The sequence below is a fragment of the Bos indicus genome, chromosome 27 (genome assembly GCF_029378745.1).
Source record: "Bos indicus isolate NIAB-ARS_2022 breed Sahiwal x Tharparkar chromosome 27, NIAB-ARS_B.indTharparkar_mat_pri_1.0, whole genome shotgun sequence".
NCBI classification, from domain to species: Eukaryota; Metazoa; Chordata; class Mammalia; order Artiodactyla; family Bovidae; genus Bos; species Bos indicus.
Window position 1 is genome coordinate 7747689 of NC_091786.1, and position 23918 is coordinate 7771606.

General features: G+C 41.0%; 1 protein-coding gene across 1 annotated transcript in view; it reads right to left on the minus strand.

Annotated features, from left to right (window-relative positions):
- ASB5 (ankyrin repeat and SOCS box containing 5) overlaps window positions 1-23918 on the minus strand; it is a 40945-nt gene that overhangs the window by 4128 nt on the left and 12899 nt on the right. The window contains exons 2-5 of the mRNA XM_019953441.2: window positions 6134-6213; window positions 2860-2967; window positions 1969-2119; window positions 1663-1797 (exon numbers count right to left, since the gene is read on the minus strand). Coding sequence (XP_019809000.1) covers window positions 1663-1797; window positions 1969-2119; window positions 2860-2967; window positions 6134-6213 — 474 coding nt within the window. The remainder of the gene's footprint in view (window positions 1-1662; window positions 1798-1968; window positions 2120-2859; window positions 2968-6133; window positions 6214-23918) is intronic.

The following is a 23918-nucleotide window of genomic DNA, read 5'->3' on the forward strand; positions in this document are numbered from 1 at the left end:
ATTTAGTGAAAAAATATATTTCATAACAAAATCTCCACAGGGGAAGCATACATTTCATCGGTTATACCAATTTTATGGGCGATCAGAGCCTGAAAATAACAACCAATCCACAATTACTAACAATACTGCTTCAGTTTTTTTGTTTTGTTTTTTTTTTTAACCCAATATAAAATATCGGGAAGAGAATAATATTGCAAGCAAAATAAAGCAGGTTGTAAAGAATAAACTCTTCTGGTTATACAAATTTATGGGTGACCATAGCCAGAAAATAACTATCTGCCAGCCATTATTAGCAGAACTCACATTTAAGACTCTTACTAGGTATAAAGAGAAAGAAATATGGATACAGACACTGCTTGAAGAAGTCTATAATTTAGCCAAGATGAAGTGCTGCTGCTGCTGCTAAGTTGCTTCAGTCGTGTCCGACTCTGTGCGACCCCATAGATGGCAGCCCACCAGGCTCCCCCATCCCTGGGATTCTCCAGGCAAGAACACTGGAGTGGGTTGCCATTTCCTTCTCCAATGCATGAAAGTGAAAAGTGAAAGTGAAGTGAAAAGTGAAAGTGAAGTCGCTCAGTCGTGTCCGACCCTCAGCGACCCCATGGACTGCAGCCTTCCAGGCTCCTCCGTAACACATAATAGGATTACTAAAAATATATGTGACTTCCCTGGTGGCTCAGATGGTAAAGAATCTGCCTGCAATGTGCGAGACCCAAGTTCCATCCCTGAGTCGGGAAGATCCCCTGGAGAAGGGAATGGCAACCCACTCCAGTATTCTTGCCTGGAAAATCCCATGGGCAGAGGAGTCTGGAGGGCTACAGTCCATGGGGTCGCAAAAAGTTGGACTGAGTGATTAATACTTTCACTTTCATATATCAGAGTCTGAATGAGTATCATAAACAATAAAAACCATAGAAATCCATTTAGTCATTTTATGTATATTTTGAGCACCTGCCACATGAGAGGCATTGGGCTAGAGGGAAGAGTTGATGGAAAAAAAGATATAATTCATATCTTAAAAGGGCTCGCAGTCCTAGAGTGGAAAATACCACATGTTCTCAGAAGATTATGAATAGTTTCTTAGGGCTGAAGCTGAACGTTAAGGAAATGGCTTGTTTCAATAAAGTGAAAGGGTATTAAATCTTTTTGGGTAAATTACAAAGCGGGGCAAAGTCTTGAAAGACAAGGTTACCTAAGCAGTTATAAGTGAAGTGAAGTGAATTCGCTCAGTTGTGTCCGATGCTTTGCGACCCCGTGAACTGTGGCCTACCAGGCTCCTCAGTCCATGGAATTTTTCCGGAGTATTTTTACTGGAGTAGGTTGCCATTTCCTTCTTCAGAGAAGCAGTTATAATCCCTAACATTTCTTTTGATAGGTTTGCTCACAAAGATAGAGCTATTTGGCACCATTATATCCAACCTTGAGGATTTTAATTTTATGACCTTTTATAGGTAGGACTTTTGGAGTTTTGAGGTCAAGTGGAGTTACCACAAATGTGCTTCCTTCTATGGATTTTAGAGTTATAGGTGAGGATGCTTAGAATAAGAACATTTTTATCCATAAGGTGTAATTTTTAAAGAAGCTTATTTAGAGAAGTCAATACGAAGCTGAAGAACTGCTTGTGTGTACAGACAGAATGGAAGATGGGATATAGAAAATTACCAGCGTAAAGAAGCTTCCGGACACAATGGAACTGCTGGGACATGCAAGCTACATACAGAGGGGTTCCCAGATGAGGAATGTCTTGGTCAACATCTACACCCCAGGATATCAGGATTTCCAGACATTCGTGGTGACCTGCCAACACAAAGTACAGGTGAGTTTGCGTCTCCTGAAGACCTGTCCCCCCATCTCCAACACACAGCTGCCCACCCCCGCCCCGCCCCAGGCTTCTCCCTGCAGCCTCATTCACTATGCCTGTGGCTGAAGGAGCTTTCTCCCCTTGTCCCTTCACCCAGTCACAGTCACCTTTGCTGGCTGCCTCGTGCGTAGGGGAAGGAAGGCAGGACTCCAGCTGGGGTTTGGCGCCGTATTCCAGGAGCAGCTCTGTGCAGCTGGTGCTGCCCTGTGAGCACGCGTTGAATAAGGGGGTCACGCCATCTATGGTGATCGCGTTTACCTAAACCAAACCAGAGCTCTGAGAATGAGAGTCACAGAACCACTCGCCATTCCTGTCAGGCATTTAAAACAGGTATGTGCGTAGAAACAGATATTAACTGAGAAGGTGTGTGCAGCAAACGTGACAGCAAACATATTAACTGAGAAGGTGTGTGCAGCAAACGTGAGCTATTTAAGCTCACACACACATCCGTAAGCAGAGCTTGAAAATGCTAAGGGATAAATAGAAACATGATGTGGTGGATAATCCACAGGAGTGGGCATGCAACTAGTGGAATTCTGAGAAAAAAAAATACTCTAGAATTAAATACACAGAAATGAGTTAAATAATTAGGTACTTTATAGTTAGGGAAAAAATGTACAAATGTAATAGTGATGAAGCCACTTTGCTGGCTGGCAGCTGAAATTGGAAATCTTATTTCTGAGAATTTATCTAAAAAAAAAAGTTCAAAAGATGAGCACACATTATAGCTTAAAGATGTTCATCTATTGTTATTTGGAATTGCAAAAGCAGGAAATAGCCTAAGGGATACTCCATACCCTGCAGCGTGCTACCCATCTTTTACAAAGATTGGAAATCGTGCTTGGAGTGCTAGCGGGCAATTTGAGAGCTCTCTTTTTGTTCCATTTTTGAAAACTACTAAGAAGGAAAGCAAGAAGGCAAGAGAAGCAAAATGAGGACTTTGCCTGCTTCTCTCAGTCAGCCCATGTGGGACGGGGAATGCTTTTCGGGGCACTTACGTTGGCTCCGGCTTGCAGAAGCGTCCTGGCACAGGCCACGTGATCTCCAAGGCAGGCCTCGTGTAACGGCGTGACATGGTCTATGGTCACTGCGTTGACATTATAACCCTAAATATGACATCAGTAATTTTGAAACGTGAGCAGAAAGTCAGATAAAAATGCCCTGTGTGAATTGTCATTAGAAGGTGATAGCAAAGACCAGAACATCTCAGGAAAATTGGGTTTCAGTTTAGCAGGCATGACCAGTTCAAATGCCCAGATTCACGCAGCTGTCAGATCCCCTGAATCAAACTGTTGTAACCATCATATTGCATCCCACACAGCCTTAAGTGGTTTGTCCAACAGATTCTGAGCCACCTTGACATATTTAGGGCAGCCCGCTCTGAGCCCCATCAACTAGATTATATGCTGGTGGTTAACAAGTCTCAATACAGAGTCAGTTAGATGTGAGTTTGAAGCGCCATAATGCAGTATCTTTTTAAATTTGGATTGCTACTCTAACCTCTAAATATATTGGTACAATTAAATGAGATGATACATGCAAAACAATAATGATTAAAATGCCCAGCATACAGAAAATGTCTTATTTTATTATTCAATCAAAATTAAGTAAAATCTAAATATTTTTATTCCAAATAGACTATAATGATATCAGCTAAAATATTTAACTATTGCTAGGGAAAAAAAGGTTCCTTGCCTTCCTGCTATATTTGATAATTCACTCTATCGACAGTCATACTACCATCGTCACAGGAAGATTTTCGTGGTCAAAGCCCCATAGCACCTTATAGGTTACCATGATCTATAACAACACCAGGAAGGACACGAAGAATCTTGAAATGAAGGCAAGAAAATAAATATCACCCCAAATCTTTGCTACTAACGAGTGTCAATTTTTTAAGATCCCTTGAATCACCCTGTCAGAGGTTTCAGATTGGCTGGTCTGCATCCAGACCTGGAGAGCTGATTCCCAGCCACTGCCCATGAGGGTGACTGATGACAGAAGCCTCTGAAAGGTCCAGGTTCCGTCTCACAAGGGCTCCGGACACAGCCTCTGACCCTCTCAGCTGGCCTGTCTGTGGACATGCGCTTACAAATCTCCTAAGACTCCTCCTCTCCAAGAACTGTGTGACCCTTTCAGAGGGGTTGCCCTTCAGCAGTTAGTGATGGTTTTGCAGTTTTTATTGTATATTTCATCAAGTAATGACCAAATCACATATCCCAGAACTGGAAGGCCCTAAGGAGTGTCTTGTTCTGCAACCTCAGTTCACAGGTGAGTAAAGGGAATCTCTGACATGCTGTGGTTCACTTCAAGTGCCAGCCAGGAGTCCAGGTGACCGGAGCCCAGGGCAGTGTTACTTCAAGTGAGTGACACAACCCTTTCTCCCCTCATAGTCATCTGAGAAAACTCCTGTCTCCCTGATTCTGAGAAGCACCAAGGCAAGGACTTCCGGATCTGGGTGTGCATTCATATCCCATTGGCCAAGCCAGAGTCCCTTATACTTTAAAAGGAATCTGTGCCTTTTTTTCCTCCAGTGAGTCTGATGATCAGAGAGGTGTAAAAATGACTGTTCTGTGGCGTTCATAGGCAAATCCCCATAACATACTACAGATTACCATAATGTAAAAAAGCACTGTTACAGCATCTGGTCTGATTATCCTTTCTTGGATATTTTATGACCGAACTAAGCCTGCAATTAACTGCACACCATTGTACCGATGTAAGCATATTTAAAATGTGTGATGAATAATACATATATCCAATTACTTCGTGCTGAAATATGTCTATCAATGAACAAATATACTGTGTGAGAATTTGAAATACTAAGGCATAAAACTATACCAAAATGTTTTAAAAGATGTTTCAAAAGATAAATGAGAAACTATGGATTTGGCTAACAATATTGGTTTTAGAAAAGGCAGAGGAACCAGAGATCAAATTTCCAACATCTGCTGGATCATGGAAAAATCAAGAGAGTTCCAGAAAAACATCTATTTCTGCTTTATTGACTATGCCAAAGCCTTTGACTGTGTGGATCACAATAAACTGTGGAAAATTCTGAAAGGGATGGGAATACCAGACCACCTGATCTACTTCTTGAGAAATTTGTATGCAGGTCAGGAAGCAACAGTTAGAACTGGACATGGAACAACAGACTGATTCCAAATAGGAAAAAGAGTACGTCAAGGCTGTATATTGTCACCCTGTTTATTTAACTTATATGCAGAGTACATCAGGAGAAACGCTGGACTGGAAGAAACACAAGCTGGAATCAAGATTGCTGGGAGAAATATCAATAACCTCAGATATGCAGATGACACCACCCTTATGGCAGAAAGTGAAGACGAACTAAAAAGCCTCTTGATGAAAGTGAAAGTGGAAAGTGAAAAAGTTGGCTTAAAGCTCAATATTCAGAAAACGAAGATCATGGCATCCGGTCCCACCACTTCATGGGAAATAGATGGGCAAACAGTGGAAACAGTGTCAGACTTTATTTTTCTGGGCTCCAAAATCACTACAGATGGTGACTGCAGCCATGAAATTAAAAGACGCTTACTCCTTGGAAGGAAAGTTATGACCAACCTAGATAGCATATTCAAAAGCAGACATTACTTTGCCAACAAAGGTCCGTCTAGTCAAGGCTTTGGTTTTTGCTGTGGTCATGTATGGATGCGAGAGCTGGACTGTGAAGAAGGCTGAGCACCGGAGAATTGATGCTTTTGAACTGTGGTGTTGGAGAAGATTCCTGAGAGTCCCTTGGACTGCAAGGAGATCCAACCAGTCCATTCTGAAGGAGATCAGCCCTGGCATTTCTTTGGAAGGAATGATGCTAAAGCTGAAACTCCAGTACTTTGGCCACCTCATGCAAAGAGTTGACTCATTGGAAAAGACTCTGATGCTGGGAGGGATTGGGGGCAAGAGGAGAAGGGGACGACAGAGGATGAGATGGCTGGATGGCATCACTGACTCAATGGACGTGAGTCTGTGTGAACTCTGGGAGTTGGTGATGGACAGTGAGGCCTGGCGTGCTGCGATTCATGGGGTCGCAAAGAGTCGGACACGACTGAGCGACTGATCTGATCTGATCTGATCTGATGAGTTAAAATAAAAAGCTAGTAAAAGTTATCAAGCAATTTTGTTGTTTTTGAGTTGATTACTATTGATAATGAATGCTGTATGCTCAGGGAACAGAGACATATTTTAAACTATAGGTTAATCATAAACTTATGTATTATAATATATTGCATTATAAAATTACATGTTGTATTTTACCTGTGATAATAATGTTCTCAGAGCTAGAAGACGACCTTGACTGGCTGCTTCATGCAGTGGTGATCGATCTGCCCAGGAACCTTCCAGAAAAGAAAGGAAACAAAAATCTGTGAGTTAGAGCAAACCCTTATGGTGGTGGTTGTTGTCAACTCTTTTTAACCCTATGGAAATGGCAACCCACTCCAGTATCTTTGCCTGGAGAATCCCATGGACAGAGGAGCCTGGCAGGCTACAGTCCATTAGGTCTCAAAGAGTCAGACACAGAGGAGCACGCACGCACCTGGCACCAACTCTTCGAGGTACGTTTCATTATTATTTCTGTTCTAAAGTTGAGGAAGTGAAAGCTCTGGAAGAAATGAAAACATTTAAAAAGAGCCAGATAGTCTAGTTCCAGAACTGAATTGTTACATCTCCATTGCCCTTGTTTTGCCTTTCCATCCAGCATTATTTCCTGCTTATCCAAGAAATTAATAAGCTCAACATCCAATTCTTTGAATTATCAACTGAACAAAGAATTATCTTTTATTAGGTTTGGGGTATTGTTTCTTTCCAGGATGCAACACTCCCATATCATATTAAAAGCAGAATTGAATTAGTGTACCCCAATAAATATTTGTTAACAGAGCAAATCTGGCAGGAAAATAATAATTTATAAGAATTGAAGCCTTATGTTCTCACAAAATAAAATGCTAAAGTCACCATCATAAGTAAGTCTTTGGGGGAAACACTTATGTTTCCAGTTCCATCTATGAAGATAAAATTCAATGCTTTCAAAATCATACGCAATTGTTTGTTTTATCATTAAACAATTTGACTGCAGAGCACAACTCTGGAGGCCTTCAGAACATATATCAGTTTTCATGGTGAATGCTTAAATAAGCAAATTATTAACTTTCCAAACAGACTGCCTGTGTAAAACCACTGTGTTCATTTATTGAGCACAGCAGTAGTAAATTAACAACGTTTTAAGTAATCAATGCTTAAATACATGTTTGAATTTAAATATTCATTTATAATATTTATAATGATTTATAATGCTCCCTCCTGTATAATGGGTTAATAAATGTCATTATCCTTAATTTATCACTGAACGCTGTGTGCTGAATTGTATGAGGCTGATCTATCACCGCCCGTTCTTCCACCGCCACTGGCTAATATGGCCATTAACCAGATGCTGGCACTCAGAACAGTCTACAGAAATGGGCTTTTGGATTCATTTTTGGACACATTTCTTTCTAGTAAACTATTAAGACTGTAAGGGGCAGCAAAATTCATAATACTTACAACTGAGGGGTACTAGATATTCCTATTTTACATACAATTTATCCATCAAAATGATTTCATTAGTCTTCTGAACCATTCAGCATTGCTTGCTGTTGTTCACAAAAGACAGAAAAAATGGAAAAGCATCATTCAGAAAATAGGCCACATCAGGGCCAAAATAAAGAAATGTAAGTGTTTACTGAATTCACTACCCATCACAGCCCCCTATTCTCCTCCAAGATGGTCACAGAGCTTTCTGTACCCATTGTCATTTTCTTTATCACCAAGCCTCAAGTCCTTTACGGTGGAAGAAAAAAAAAAAACTGAAGCCAGAGTTTTGTATGTGCATTTGCTATATTATCTCTATTCATAAGACCTCCACTGGCATGAAAGGGGAGTTAAATGTCACACGGTCTGCGGGAGAGTGTGGGTGGTGGTCAGTGAGAAACCCACTGGGAATAGATGGTGCAGGCGAGGGCTCCCTTGGCCTGAAAGGCAGGGGTCAGTCTTCTGAGAGCCACTTCCCTGTTACTAATATTTTCCTGGATGAACTCAGCTCTGCTCACCTGCCCAGGAGCCCTGCTGCTTGTGGCCTAAAAGCAGTGGGATGGGCTAGAGGAGGAGGAGGTGAGAGAAATGGAGACCAGGAGGAAGAGAGAGATGAGATGCAGGTTGGAGCCCAGAAGGGTCATGGAGGAAAAAGACTGAGGGACTTGGCAGGCCTGGCCTTGAACCCCAGATTAGGATGGTAGCCTTCAGGGAGGACCTAAACTCTCTGCGGGTCAATTTGCTCATAAAATAGGAAAAATACTACCTGTGAGACAGGATTGAGAGCAGGCTAGAAAGGAGCATGCTAAGTGCATGCCTGCCATGTAAATGCACAAATAATACCTAGCATCCTTAGTTAAATATGAACTGATAAATACAGGAGGTTTTTAATATGAATTTAAAGGAACAATTCTTCTCCAAAATTAGGGGAACTTGAGCCATAAGTAACAGCATCTATCGACCAAAATGATTTTCCGTGCTATCAGCGTAATTAAATAAACCATATAAAACAATTGAATGATTCATAAATGTATTTAAGCCAATGACCAACACTGTTGCTATCTTTTTCTTTCCTAAGTAAGCTCTGAGAAATAAAGTCATAGCAATCCATTACAGGAGTAATTTATAGTACATGCTGGCGAGTCAATGCAAAAAAGTTTTTGTTTTGAATTCTGCTTACTTAACTCCCAAGCAACCCCACCTGGTCTGCTTCCTTATAATTCCTTAGATGAATTTCTATAATTAATCTGGTAACATGTGAGAATCAGAGGATCCATTACGCTCCAGTTTCTGTTTTGAGCTAAACCTTCACCCCTCCCTGCTTCTCCCTTTCAAAATCTGGAAATCAACTGCAAATTTCTATTCAGATATATTCAATATTAAATATCTTACCTTTCAATACAGATATGCTTTACAGTAGAAAGATTTATAAACTTTCTCAAGACCAAAAAAAGATAAATATCTTCATTTACAACTTTTTAAATTCTACAATCTTGTTAGACTTTACATTGGGTATCTAAGATTTAAAAAATAAAATTTCAGTTGAACTCCTTAGGATAAATTATTCAATGTGAAAATGTTTTACAAGAAGTCTGTAACTTTCACCAGCTAATCTAATGCCCACTGCTTTGGTCTCCCTGTAGCCACACAGGAGGTGAGTGTCTATATTTAGAAATAACACCGGTTCCAGGGCATCTGGTATATAATTTACAGGGAGAGAGCCTGTCGTATTCTGTAAACAACCACCTTACCAAAGCAAAAACATTCACGTTCTCAGACATTTACGGGTCCGTAGGGGTCTATAACATACCTAAATCACCATCTCCCCACGGCATTTCAAGCCAGCCACTGTTGAGGTAAATCCGACTCATATCTTTTTTTTTTTTGATCAGCATTAAAAAAAAAAAAAGTCACTTGCCATGTATGTGTTAGCTCTGTTCAGCCATTTTATGCAGCTCTAAGCTCCTTGTAATGTGACCTTTTACCTCTAAAAAGCAAAACAGCTTTTGGAAAATCAGATTTCTTTTCAGAATTGCCTCTTACTATTGCTCACTGCTGTTTGAGAAACTGACTGTTCCCAATTCATTTTTCCCCTCTTCTTACAGTATGTGCTCTGCAATGAAATAAAAGTATTACACTTGGATCTCTGCCCAGGGTTATGATGAAACCATTTTATTTTTCAGAAAGTCTTTGCCTTCTCCCCATCCTAGTCCCATCAGCAGATGTGGAAGCAGGACTCATCAGAGAGCAAATTTAGGAGTGGTACAGGGGGCTCTCTGGGTTTGGGTCACACCGGGTTTTCCTCAATGGTCCCAAACAGGAATGTCAGGACGGTCACCTCAAACAGGAGATGACAAGGAGAGGTGAAAAGCAATGACATCTTCATATATGAATCAGAGAGCAAAATGCTAATACACTTTACAGACTGCAGGTCTTAAATCAACAATCCTGCTTGTGATGAATGTGGATTTACTGTGAAGTCGAGAATCTGGAACTTCCATGGCCACTTTTTAAAACTATGCAATTTCATGTTATTTGTCTTAAAGAAGATCCAAAGATGTGGTGAAGTTTCAGACTCAACAACATCTAACGCATCCCTATCCACATATTTATAAAATACTTTTAAAATCACCGGGGATTTACTGACCCTTACTGAGTACTTTTCTGTTGAGCAGATTAATAGAGCCACACAAATCCTTGAGGACGTGGTTGATTAGGGAAGTAACATGTTGCCAAAACCAGTCTCTTCAAAGACTGAGACCATCCTTGTCTTTCCACTCAGATTACGTCCTTGTCGTTCACTTCCTGAACATAATGCTAGTCCAGATCTGAGACCACCAGAGCGAGCTGTACCTTGGAAACTTCGGGTATGTGTGCGGACTTGCACGGACCTGCCACTTACTCTGATTGATTTCCTGCTCATGATCTAGCAGCCCTCCGTTATCTTACAAGAATACAGGGTATGGGCTGGAACAGAAAACACACACACACACACACACACAGATAAATGAAAACATTGCTTCAGTTTGTCTCAAGAAATAGGACTAAATTTTTAACGAAGTAAAGATAGTAGTTCTCCCGTGAATATCCAAAATCAAGGGAGAAAGACTATTTAACACACTTCATAAAAACCAGTAACCATTGCTGCTGTGGACAGAGCCTGCTGGACTTCATCACAGAGACCTGAGCTCAGAGGCCAGCACAGATGGACTCTTGAGCCTCAGTTTTCTTACCTTTAAAGGGAAGGATAATTCTGTTTCCATCATAGGATTGTAGTGAACACGAATGTACTTAGCACATTTGTACTAAACGCATGTGAAATATGACAATACAATCCAAATTCCATTTTAAACAAATACCTCTGTATGTCTGTCCTATGAGCTTTTCACTGCATCTTCTATACAGGAAATAGAGTAATTTAATTCATTTAAGATAAGAAAGGGCTTCCTTGGTGGCTCAGAGGTTAAAGCGTCTGCCTGGAATGCGGGAGACCTGGGTTCAATCCCTGGGTTGGGAAGATCCCCTGGCAAAGGAAATGGCAACCCCACTCCAGTACTCTTGCCTGGACAATCCCATGGAGGGAGGAGCCTGGTAGGCTACAATCCATGAGGTTGCAAAGAGTTGGACACGACTGAGCGGCTTCACTTTCATTTTCTAAGCTAAGAAAACTTTAACTCATCTTATTCCTCTTACATGTATCTGTAGGAGATCTAAATGGAAAGGGAACGGTCAAAATTCAGAGACAGTGGCCACATCCACACAGAGAGCTCTTCAATTTTTGTGACACATTACAAAATTTAATTCTGGACACTCCTGTAGATATTTTGCTGGCATCTCAAGACATTTCTAAAAGGAAAGTCATCACCTTTCTCTCAAAACCAACTATTCTTTTTGCTTGTCCATTGCTTTAAGACAGTGTTACCATCCCTTCTGTCACCTGGCACTAATAATATGGCCTTAAATTTAAGCACAGCAGTTTAAAGGAAAACTTCATATGTATTAACTATTTCATTTGCTTTTTTGCAGGGAGGCAGTTATTATTAAACAAGTTACTTCTCTTTAGTCTTTTATTTTTCGTGGATCTGCATCTCAAGCTCAATCCTTGCCTCATCTACACTCAGTCTTGGGAAGATCTCTTCTAGTCCCATTGATGTAAATATTATCCACATGTTGATCACCCCAAATTTGTATCTTCAGACCAGCTCTGCCCTCTAAATTCAAGATGTGTATTTCCAACTGATTCTTCACCTTTTCCACTTGGCTATCTAATTAGACCACGTAACTGAACACGTCGCAGACTGAACCTGGCTGTGATCCTCCCAGCTCTCCTTCCTATCAGTAAATGGCAACTCCATCATCCAGGTGCTTCAGGACCAACAGTCTTTGTGTATTCCTGAATTTCTATTTCTCACACGCCACGGTCAAACACCGGTAGGTCCTTTTGCCTCAACCATTCAAATATAATTCAGCTTCGACTATTGTCTCGTAACCTCCACTGCTACTACCCTAGTCCAAGCCACCAATATCCGCCTGACTTGATGCAAATGCCTCCTGACAGGTCTGTGTGTCTCCCCCCATGTGCTTCCAACAGTCTCTCCAAACCACGGGGATCCTTGTAAAGTGAGAAACATTCCAATGGCTTTCTTTGTCCCCCAGAGTAAAATCCAAGGAATTTCCGATCAGCGTGACCAGTTCCACCCCTCTCCTACACCCGTGGTCCTCGTTCAGCCACGCTAAACATCTGGGCTTCCGTGCCCTCTGCCTGTGGGGCTTCTTTCTGAGAGCCACACGGCTTATGGCCAGCTTTTGTTCTCCACTGGAATTGCCTCATAGGGGAGCTCTTCTCTGACCACCTTTTATGAGTCTGTCCTACCCCTACGACAGAACTCTTTCTGTCTCATTTTCCTGCTCTGTTTTTCTTCGTAGAATGTATTACTACTGCAGTGGAAGATCTTAGAAAGTGGGACTTGCTACAGTTTGCTCACTGCATATCCCGAACACCTACCACTTCAATAATGTCTATTGATGGATGAATAAATACTTGTTGATTTGTTAAACTGTCTTCTTTGTAGTCATCTGTTTTTTTTTTAATCCATGCTAATTTGTTCTCAATCTTTATTGATCACCATATTGTTTAAAAGTAATGAAAAAGAAATGTATGTTGGGCTGGGTGGTTGGGGCGGGGGGAAAAATCAGATTGCTTTCTCCGTCTATTAAAGAAATGAGTATTTTATCCTATTTAAAAATACAATTTGCATGTTTTACAAATTTATAATAATTTCTAAACAATATCCATCAGACCCCAACCATTCTATAGTAAATGCAACTTTTACACTGTAGGGGGATAGGGGGTTATTTTTATCTCTAAATCTGCACTTCCAACATTAAGTCTAACATCAACCATATTGACGTTTTACGAAAGTGCACACTTTTTCTTTTAAAAAATAATTCCCTTACACAGTTCTTTTTTGGCACTGTGCTCATTCTCCTCCACGGCTTTCATATTTTTATTATTAAAACTAAGAGCTCTATGGCAGGGCACTTTAAGGAAGTGCTTCTGTTCCGTTTTCTTGCCTTCTACCTTAAATGTTTCAAAATTCCCATATTTAATTTCTTGGAAATACTCTTTTCCTGCTCAATAGCAGCTTTCCTGGCTCCCACACCAACTTACAAACACCTGCTGAACCGGAAAGGTAAGCAACCCAGGGACTACTGAGTTTACCCGGGTGTTTAACACACAGTCCTAAGAATGAGTCTGCAGGGGCATTTTCCAGACGCTCTAAGGTGAAGGACACAGTGCAGCCCTTGGCCATGCCATACATTTCCAGGTCAGAGTCCACATTCTGGAAAGCACCCACAGCTTCAAGTTAGTACTTGCAAAGACAATATCGTTTTTTCAGGACACCAACAGACTTGCAATGGCCACTCTACTAACCTTGACTGGTCAGAATACCCCAGCTAGCTTTTCGCTTAGAAGAACATTCTTCTACGCTCGCTAGCCTTCTTTTCGGGAGGGTCTGCTTAATGCAGTTCCCTTCAACAGAAGCACCATCTGTGGGCATAGTGGGGCTGGCGTTTCTGCCTGGACAGCCAGGGTCACGAGGCAAGGCTCCAGCCAGCAGCAAGGTCAGCAGCTGGATTTCTAACTACTTTCTTTCCTTCCCTTCGTGCTTTCACAGAGATTCCTGTGTGCTCACTGGAGGAGGGCCTCCACGTTGAACTCTGTGCAGAAACACGGGGAGCAGGCTGGCAGGGGTGGGGGCTGGGCCAGGAAGGCAGTAGCTTTTCTATTTTTAAAGTGGAGACCCAGCTGTCACCAGAAGTATTTAACTATCTGCGTGACACAGAAAGCAAAAATGTGCAAAAAAGTCACCTTCCCTAGTCAGAAACAGAATAGAAATGTGCTCTCCCTTGCAAGCATGAAAGCCTGTGTGAAATCTCTACAGATCCATCCAATGTAAAGTCGCCTGTTGATAACAGCAGTAAACAGCCTTGAAGCCAGAAAGCTCGGTCGTGACGGGTGACCGGCAAGCCTGTCTCCTCCATCCTCAGGAATAAATAGTGTGTGTGCATTAGGGTCAGATGGTAGCGAGCTCATGTTCTCATCTTGTAAGGATCTAAGTTTAGAATTGGCTTCTGTACAAAATCACAGTCTTCCTATTTATATAGGCATAGTTCCCTATTGTGATTTTTTTTTTTTTTTCTGGAGGTCATTTCTAGACCAAAAGACGTCAGGAGTCAATTTAAGTACAGCTGAGGTTTTTCACCCTAAAAGGCAGAGGATGGAGCAGCTGGACAGAAGAGAGGAAAAAAGCAAACATGTGCCTGGTATTTTTTTGTTGGCACATAAAGCTGAACAAGGAGCATGGTCCACGACTGAGTCAAGAGCAGTGGCTGAACCATGACAGGGTGCCAGGGATTAACTGAGCTGGGGATCCTGTTACACGGTATTAACCTACTGAGATGGGTCTAGATGAAAAATGGTTACAGATTCCATTATCTCTATTTTTCATCCACTATTACTAGGTTCTACTTTCTGTTGATATAATGGGAAAAAAATTATTGGGGTACTACTTTCTTATAACAAGCTGGATAAGAGAAAAAAAAAAACATCTCATGAGTAAGATTATTTTCCCTGTTAATATCTGCTGCCACACTGCACTGCCAATATTTACTTCAAAGTTATCGTGAATGAATACCAAGAATATCTTTTCCTTATCTCGGATTAATTTCTAATCCTTGGAACTATGTGACCTGGGGCAAATAGCATGGTGATACCTCAGTTTCCTTTTCTATAAAATGAGGAGCTTGGAGGAGATGGTTCCTTTCTGGCTCCAACATTCTTTGATTCAGAGTCTAGGACTGATATAAAAGGGTAGGGTGGTTATGTGAGCTCTGGGCATATTATATCACTACACAAGAGGCCAGACATTTCCAATAAAACTGGAACTTGGCATCAGCTTAGCTGAGGCTATTTGTATGGGGGAGACATTCCTAGGTGGTGAGAAAACCTTAGAGGGTGGTCTAGAAAGGGGCTTTTTGAGTCCAGCGTGGGTGCAGGAGGCAGTTGTCACAAACCACTGGTTCTTCACCACAGGCTGGTACCCATAAACAGAGTCCAAGGATCTAAACAAGATGAGCAGTAAAAGTAAATACTGATCTTTGTTTCTAAAAACAAACTTCCATTTTAAGCTTTTGACATTTCGGCTTTGCACTTTCTTTTGTTATTGTAAAATAAATATAGAATCCTTTATTATAAGAATTGGGGCAGCTTTTGGTCTTAACAGTTTTGGACTATTGGTCTTATAAGGATCTATTTCTATGTCTGCTCCTCTACGAGGCTGTGAACTCTGAGGACGTACATCCGTCATTCGACAGGCCCACCACTGCACCTCTTATAATGGCAATCCAAAAAAATGCTAGTTTAAGAGTAATTTGAATACAGAATTCCCAAGAAGCCTCAAGAAGGGCTTTCTATAGTCCATAGTGGGGAATAAGCAAATTTCCAGTGCAGTGGGGGAAAAAGTCACTGGATTTGACTATAGCCACATTTAGTTAGGTAAGATGTGTGTGACTTGTGGAATACCTATAATAATTCACATAAGTAATTAGGGGGACATAGGAGATCACAGTTACTTCTTCCAACAACTTTACATACATCAAAAGTATAAGTAATTTTTTAAAGCGACTCTATGGAATTGAAGGAAAATGTTTCAGTTAATTTGCTGGAAAAAATAAAGGATGAAAGATTGAACTGATTGTGCACAGCTGTATGATTTCATTAAAATATGCACAGTGAAGGGAATATGTTTGGGACAGCATCATTGAAATTCTGGGTATCTATGATCGTATGAATAAGAACTCACTGTGAAATCTCCAGACATAGCATCTTCCCAAGTGTAAATAAAAAAGTGAATTAGATAAACCACAGGATATTTTCAGGCTCTGAGTAGGCAGATGTTTTAAAGCAAAGCAGGATTAGATAAAACACTAAGGAAAAGTAAGAAGAATTCTATTTCACAGGTCATATTGGTCTGAACGTGTCTCAGAAAAAAGTATCTGAGATAGACTATAGACTGGAGATGGCATTCTATTACTACCCACAAAGACTAAAATGAAATTTTACACCTTGTAGGAAGGACGTGGGACGTGAACCAGGTCAATTCTCTTCCCAGGAGTCATTCTGTTCCTGTTTTAATAATGCTAGTGTATCTGAAAACACCAGGACCTATGTTTGGTCTGGTTACCAGTCCTCAGTGATAAAGAGACAATTAAAGTTGGAAAATCAAACTAGTCAATCCTAGAGGAAATCAACCCTAAATATTCATTGGAAGGACTGATGCTGAAGCTGAAGTTCTGAAACTTTGGCTACCTGATGCGCAGAACTGACTCACTGGAAAAGACCCCAATGCTGGGAAAGATTGAGGGCAAGAGGAGAAGAGGGCAGCAGAGGATGAGATGGTTGGATGGCATCACTAACTCAGTGTACATGAGTTTGAGCGAGCTCCAGGAGATAGTGAAGGACAGGGAAGCCTGGGGTGCTGCAGTCCACTGTGCTGCAAGTAGTCGGACATGACTTAGCGACTGAACAACTAGGTTGAAAAATCTTCACAGAAGGACACTGAAAATCATTACAGAGATGGACGGGCTTCTGCAGGAGAGAAATCTTATTACTTTTAGATACTTCAAAATCGAAAGTTGAAATCTAAGAGGGATTATGATAGAAATCTACATAATCATATAAGTCACAGTTAAGTGTGAACAAACTCTTTCAAGACATTCTGAAACACTAGGAAGTTGGATCATGTTCTGACAGTTTTAAAACCTATATCTAGGGCACAAATGTAAACTCCTTTTTTTGTTTAAGTTTACACAGTTACAAACTTCAGGAGCTCGCTGCTCCAGAATGGTGGTATTTAGGAAAACTAATGAGTGAGTAACCAACAGGTAAAGATTTTTGAGGGTGTATTCCTGAGCTGGGGGACTTAGATCATTGGAGTTCCTCCACCATCAGGAAAGGAAGACTACGAAGAACAGACTCCTGCTTGGACGGGGGTTGACACCTTCCCTCATTATAACTACAAAATATTTCAGACACACATGCCATCCATCACCCAGGTTCAGTTACCAACTCACGGTTATTCTCGTTTCACCTACAGTCGACCCCTGTCCCTCCCCATCTCTATTCCTGTGATTATTTTGAAGCAAACCTCATCATGTCTTTCTACCTACAAATATTTCAGTGTGTATCTTTAAAAGATGCAGGCTCTTTGTAGTCATAACTACTATATCATAATCTCACAAAAACACTATTTCCAATATATCAGCTTCTACAGGTTAGCAGTTCTTATTTTCTAAGGAGCCATCCAGTTTATAAGCTGTCCCCCATGCCTAAATTGATTAAATCCTTTATCTTGGGGCAAAAATCTGTAGTCTTTCTCCTTTCTAAATGTCTTAAAAATGTAAAATTCCTATTCTTAAAAAAAAAAAAAAAAAGAATGCCTGTTTTCTCTAAGCTACCAAGGGTTCACTAACGACAGGACACTATGATCACCTTAAGCCATCACCAAAATACAACAGAGTCTCCTTTACCTGTTAACGTCAAATTTCCACCCTTGCAAAGTCGCATCTGGAAAAGGCCATTATTCAGTTCTTGGTGGCTGCCTTGCTGTGGGCTTCGTTACAAAGCTACGTGTACATATAAGTCTTAAGCGTCATTGCTGAGCCCCATTCTTGCTCCATGTTACTTTTCAGTGTTTTTTCTAAACATGATTATCCACATCTAATGGCTTAGTGATGGGGATAAGGGCAGTTGGGGTCTGAAGGTAAACTTGCTCAAAGTCTCTTGGGAAAAAGAGAGGGGATTGTTACCTAATAGTCAATCCTTGTTTCAAGGGTCGTCCACCTCTTAGATAAAGGTTGCTGGGAAACCTACAGTGACATCTTGTGGTCCAGGACAGCTCCTGTCTTAGTTGGAATTGAGTGGTGAGGAGAGGCCCAGAGGGGTCAGAGAAAAATCCCAATTACCAAAAATATAGTTGGTGTCATTACAAAACACAGCAGTGCCTAGACACTGTGGTGAATGATTCTTTCTGAGTTCGAGTGCATAAGAGTTTGAGAATAAATGTTATATAAGAAGGTCTTCCCAATTTTACCAACTTTGGGGGCTACGATTAAAAAACTTTAAGCATAATTAAAAATTCCAATTAAATATAGTTTGAAACAGTAATATATATGCACACACAAAACATCTTTTCATGGTAGATCCTGAAACAAGATGGTAAATGGCTTCTATTGAGGAAAATACACCTGTCTCCATTGTCCAGGGAACTAAGCAAGGAGGAATCATTCTCCCTCAGCTGTTCTTACAGGTGATTTCCACCAAACTCAAGTGTTTGTTAATATTGAGAAGTAAACATTTTGAAAACATCTTGTATAACATTATAAGTGAAATATCAGCAAAACACATCTAGCATGAAAAATAATTTTTCTAAGAAATCTCTTATAATAAGGTTTCCTGTTTTTAAATAACATTCTGGCCCACAAACAGAGCAGAAAGATAATGTCCTGTTAGGAGATCCAACCTTGCTTTTGCAGAAGCACACGAAGCTGCCAGAGTTATCTTGGAATGATTCTGAAGCAGGTAACTAAGGTGATCCCAAACAAAAATGTCACAGGCAGCAGGGCACTGACTCCATGAGATGAGAGGGACTAGTCTCTCAGTTTCTCTACTGTTGAGGTTCACTTATTAGAAATATTTCTGTAATTATCTACGATGCTTGGTAGAAGTCATTGATAAAATCATCTACTCTTAGAGATTTTTTGAGGAAGTTTAAAAACTAGTGATTATATTTATATTGTGATTTTGGACTGTTTAGGTTCTTCATTTCCCCCAAAATTCAGCTTTGATAAATTGTGCTTTTTAGAAAATGGTCTATCTCATCCAAATAGTCAAAACTGTTGGCATTAAGTTGTTATGTAACAACCACTTATTGAAAAATTTCAGTAACATCTGTTATTATGGTCTCTCTAATTCCATCTGTTGTTTATTTGTAGCTCTGATCTGACAGAGGTATGCTAATCTTAGTTTTTCAACAGACTATCTTTTAGTTTTGTTTATAGTTTGTTTATAAAAAGTTACTTTATTCATTTCCATGTGGAGCTTTATCATTTTCTCCCCTCAGTCTCCTGAAAGTGGATTGTGTTATTCTTTTCATAATTTTGATACTTGACCTATGAGTTACTTAACGATATTTTCTCAGTCTCCAAACATAATGAGCTTTTTGTTTTTCTAATTGCATTCTGTCAATGACTTCTACATTAATTTCCCTGAGAGCAATGGATGTGTTCTCTATCAGAGGTCAGCACGTTGTGGCTCCTGGCCCAAGTCTGACCTACCATCTGTTTTGGTAAATAAAGTGCCATTAGAACCGAATAAAATCCATCCTATTGTACATCATCTGTGTTTACTCTAACACTATAACTGCAGAACTGAGACTGCATGGCATAACAGTAACTAAAATATCTATTCTCTGATCCCCTGCAGAAGAAGTTTGCCAATCTCTGGCCCATATAATACTAGACATTTGAAATTTCTTGAGACATGCTTTATGGTCCTTTGAATACTCAATTTTTGTAAATATTCAAAATATACATGAGAAGAATGTGAATGTAGAGTTCCATTTCTTAGTAAGATCTATGTTTTAAATTTCTCCTATAGCTATAGAAAGTAATATTGCATGGTTTAGATGTGGAGAAAGTTCACAGACAGGCATGATAGACCCTAAACTTATTCAGAGCGGGCCCTATAGCAACTGTAAATCATAGAATGTATGGCTGACTTTCCACTAAATGATCTGAATATAATTAGGCATCCACTTAGGAAAAACTAGACTTACATCATTCCAAAAATCAATTCCAGGTGGATAACTGGAAAGGAAAGCTTTAAGAAGAGAATATAGGAAAATACTTCCATTATCTTGAAATACAGCAAGATTTCTTAAAAATTAATTACAATTATTAACCAAAATGGAAAAGATTTCTAAATGTGACTATTTTAAAATTAAGAGCTCCTGTTCACCAAAAGAAAAACATATAACAAGTGAAAAGTCAAGCCGTAAAAGATACTTATAAAGAGCTTCTTCACATTGTCTTCATTTTCTATCTAATGGTTAGAATATAAAAATAACTTCTAAAAATCCATGAAAAAAGGAGCAGAGAACATAATCAAATGGATAGCAAAGGCACATCACAAAAGAGAAGTACAGATGGCTAATAAACATGAAAATGGTAATACTAGAGAAATGAAAAATAAACCTATGTGTTCACTAGGTTGGCAAAAATTAAGAATATTGGCAATACCAAATATTAGCAATAATAGGAAGCACCACAAATTTATATGGTGCTGGTTTCACTATAGACACAACTATATTGGAAAACAGTGTAACACTATCTAAGAAAGCCAAAGATAGTCATGCTGTTTGACCTGGCAATTCCCGTCCTAGAGCCATACCAACTGATTAGTGCTGGACATTTATAGCAATTTCATTCTTAATTACCCTAAACCGGGAATAGAATTTATAGCATTGAACAAGAATAAACTTCACACATACACAGATAAATCTTCCTATCATACTGTTCAGTGAAAAAAAGCAAGTCATGAAAGAATACTTAGAGAATGATTCGATTTACATAAAATTTAAAATCAGGCCAAATCAAACCTTATCAATTTAGGATGTACTCAGAGGAGTGAAAACTATAAAGGTAAGAAAATGATTACAGTCAAAGATAGTGACTCTCTCTTTGGGGACAGGGAGATGTTGTGGTTACAGAGGTTTACCTGGAGGGCTTCCAGAGTCCCAAGTACGCTCTACTTCTTGACTTGCTTGGTGGTTTCATGGGTTTCTGCTTTGGTGTTTTATTAAATTCTATAAATGAGTTCCCTGATAGCTCAGTTGGTAAAGAATCCGCCTGCAATGCAGGAGACCCCGTTTTAATTCCTGAGTTGGGAAGATCTCCTGGAGAAGGGAAAGGATACCCACTCCAGTATTCTTGGGCTTCCCTGGTGGTTCAGCTGGTAAAGAATCCGCCTGCAATTTGGGAGACCTGGGTTCCATCCCTGGGTTGGGAAGATCTCCTGGAGAAGGGAAAGGCTACCCACTCCAGTATTCTGGCCTGAAGAATTCCATGGAGTTGTATAGTCCATGGGGTCGCAAAGAGTCACACACGATTGAGCGACTTTCAATTTCACTTCCACTTCATAAATGAGTTCTGTTCATTTTTTACTTGATATAGTTTACCTTTTGATCAAGAAGATGCCAATTAACAAAGAGAGGCTAGCCAAAATAGGTTGTAATATTGAGGGGGTGGTGGTTGTTGTTGCTTAGTTGCTAAGTCATGTCTGACTCTTTCGAGACCCCCTGGACTGTAGCCTACCAGGCTCTTCTGTCCATGGGATTCTCCAGGCAAGAATACTGGCGTGGATTGTCACTTCCTTCTCCAGGGAATCTTCCTGACTGGGGGTTGAACCTGCATCTCCTGCACTGTAGGCAGATTCTTTAGCACTGAGATACAGGGGAGCTGGAGGAGAAGGTTAACAGAAAACAGAACCCCAGTAAGAGATGGGGAGGTACTTGGCTCTTCTCACCCTGGTGTCCTGTACTCTAGGGGCCTCCCCTCCAGCCCCAACCCCCGACAGCCTAAACCTGCTGAATACCTGCCCTATGACCGAGGGGGCTTCAGATCCTCTCCTAGGTGTGCAGACAGGTTACCGCTCACCTCCAGAGGACACACCGAGATGACCCAGCAACTTTCTCTTAGCACAGAAAGTACGCACTGTGGGAGGAGGGAGCAGCGCTCCAGTGTGGCTGAGGGCAGAACTGTCAATCATGCGGGCATCAAATGACCTTGGGCGACTAGCAGAGTGAATAAGTGAAAACGTGTGTCTCTTTGTCTGCAAGAGCAAAGAGCTGGGTCTGCCGCTATGAAATCAGGTAGTTCACGTTATTTGGTGACCCACGACAGTTGTTCTGAACAGCTCGGTTGAGAACATTCTCCGTGCTCTGGAATAAGGCAGGTAAGGTTATGGGGGTGATAAATCCATATAGAGCAGCTTGGGTTCTGAGTGCTAAAAGCTTCTCTGGTACAAAAAGGATTCAGCAGTAGTCAACATAACGTGAAAGAAACGCTATGTGTTTCAGAGCCACCAGTGGACTTCAGATACCATCAACTTGCACCACTCACAAATGGCTTCAAAAGCCCCGTGAGTTGAGCAGAGCCACCTCGAGTGCATTTGCAAAGCGTGAGCTCTGTCTTCAAACAGTCCTGCTGCCACTCGCCAGTTTTACGGTTTGAACTTCCAGACTGACATGCACATACACACACAGTCAATGGCTTAAAAATAAAAGGTCCAAAACCCACCCACTCATCTTGCCTAACTCCTCCCTTCTGCAGATAAAGAAGCTGAAGTCAAGAGAGGGTAGGGGTTGTCCTCGGAGTCACCTGGAGTGTTACCAGCAAAGCAGGACTGAAAAGGAGACTGTCTGCTCCCTACGTGAGTTTTCCCAACCTGCAGTGTTACTTCTTAACCACAGGTGGACAAATCAAAACCAGGGAACATAAAATAAGCAAGGCAAAACAAGACCTAATTACCAACGGCACCTAGATCCTCGTGTTCTTGTCGAGATTCAAAGAGTTTATGACTATACCTGAATATTCATTGGAAGGACTGATGCTGAAGCTCCAATACTTTGGCCACCTGATGCAAAGATCCAACTCATTGGAAAAGACTCTGATGCTGGGAAAGATTGAGGGCAGGAGGAGAAGGGGGCAACAGAGAATGAGGTTGGATGGCATCACCGACTCAATGGACGTGAGTTTGAGCAAGCTCTGGGAGATGGTGAAAGACAGGGAAGACTGGCATGCAGTCTATGGGGTTGCAAAGAGTTGGACACCACTGAGTGACTGAACAACAGCAACAACTGTGCCTGTTTAGAACAGCCCCTGGCAGGTAACCAAGAACTGGGGTGAGTGTTTACTGTTCTCACGAAATGACACTTTTCTCATCCTTTCCTCTCTTCACCCACTTCGTTAACACACTGTTCTGGTGCTACTAAACATCAGCGTGAGGTTTCAAAAAGGCCACAAACCCATACAAGGAATGCAACCAGCAACCTGTGCTCTCCAGTCGGAGGACAACAGCTGCGGGGAGGAAAATCTGATATGCATCCGGACAAGAGCTTAATGCAAGAACAATTTTACACATAATCCACTCCTCCCCATAGTTCTAGCCACAAATAGTTTCTTCACCATTAACCATGAGCTCATGGCGGGTTTAGAGGCTGGCAGTAGCTGAGGAACTTTATCTTGATATTTTTCATGAAAATTGAAGAACGAGAACACTGACACGTGTTTCTGCCACGTTGAATTATACTTGCAGAAGCAGGTCTTAGAGCAGGAAGCATAGAAAATTGAGGGTCCCAAGTGTTCTGGCCTCAACTCCAACTTTGCCAGGCAAGGCGACATCCCAGACACCTGGGCAGAGTGGCCCGGTGTCCCGAGGCTGTCTGTCCTCGCCCATTCACCTCCAAATAGGAGGCCACCCCACGATGCGGGCTGCGGCTCTGTCTTGCCCTTTTGTTGCCTTAAGCATGGAGAAGGGAGTTCCTGACACTGAAACAGATCATTCCTCCTACTGGAATCCTCTAGCTGCCTGTGCCTGAAGAAGCCAGTTGAGTGCCTAAGCAAAAGCAAGATTTTTAAAACATTTATTTTTATCATTCCTACAATTGTGCTAATTAAAAAAAGTGAAAGTCGCACAATTGTGTCTGACTCTTTGCGACCTCATGGACCATACAGTCCATGGAGGTCTCCAGACCAGAATACCGGAGTGGGTAAGCCTTTCCCTTCTCCAGGGGATCTTCTCAACCCAAGGACTGAACCCAGGTCTTCCCACTAAAACAGATACTAAAGAATT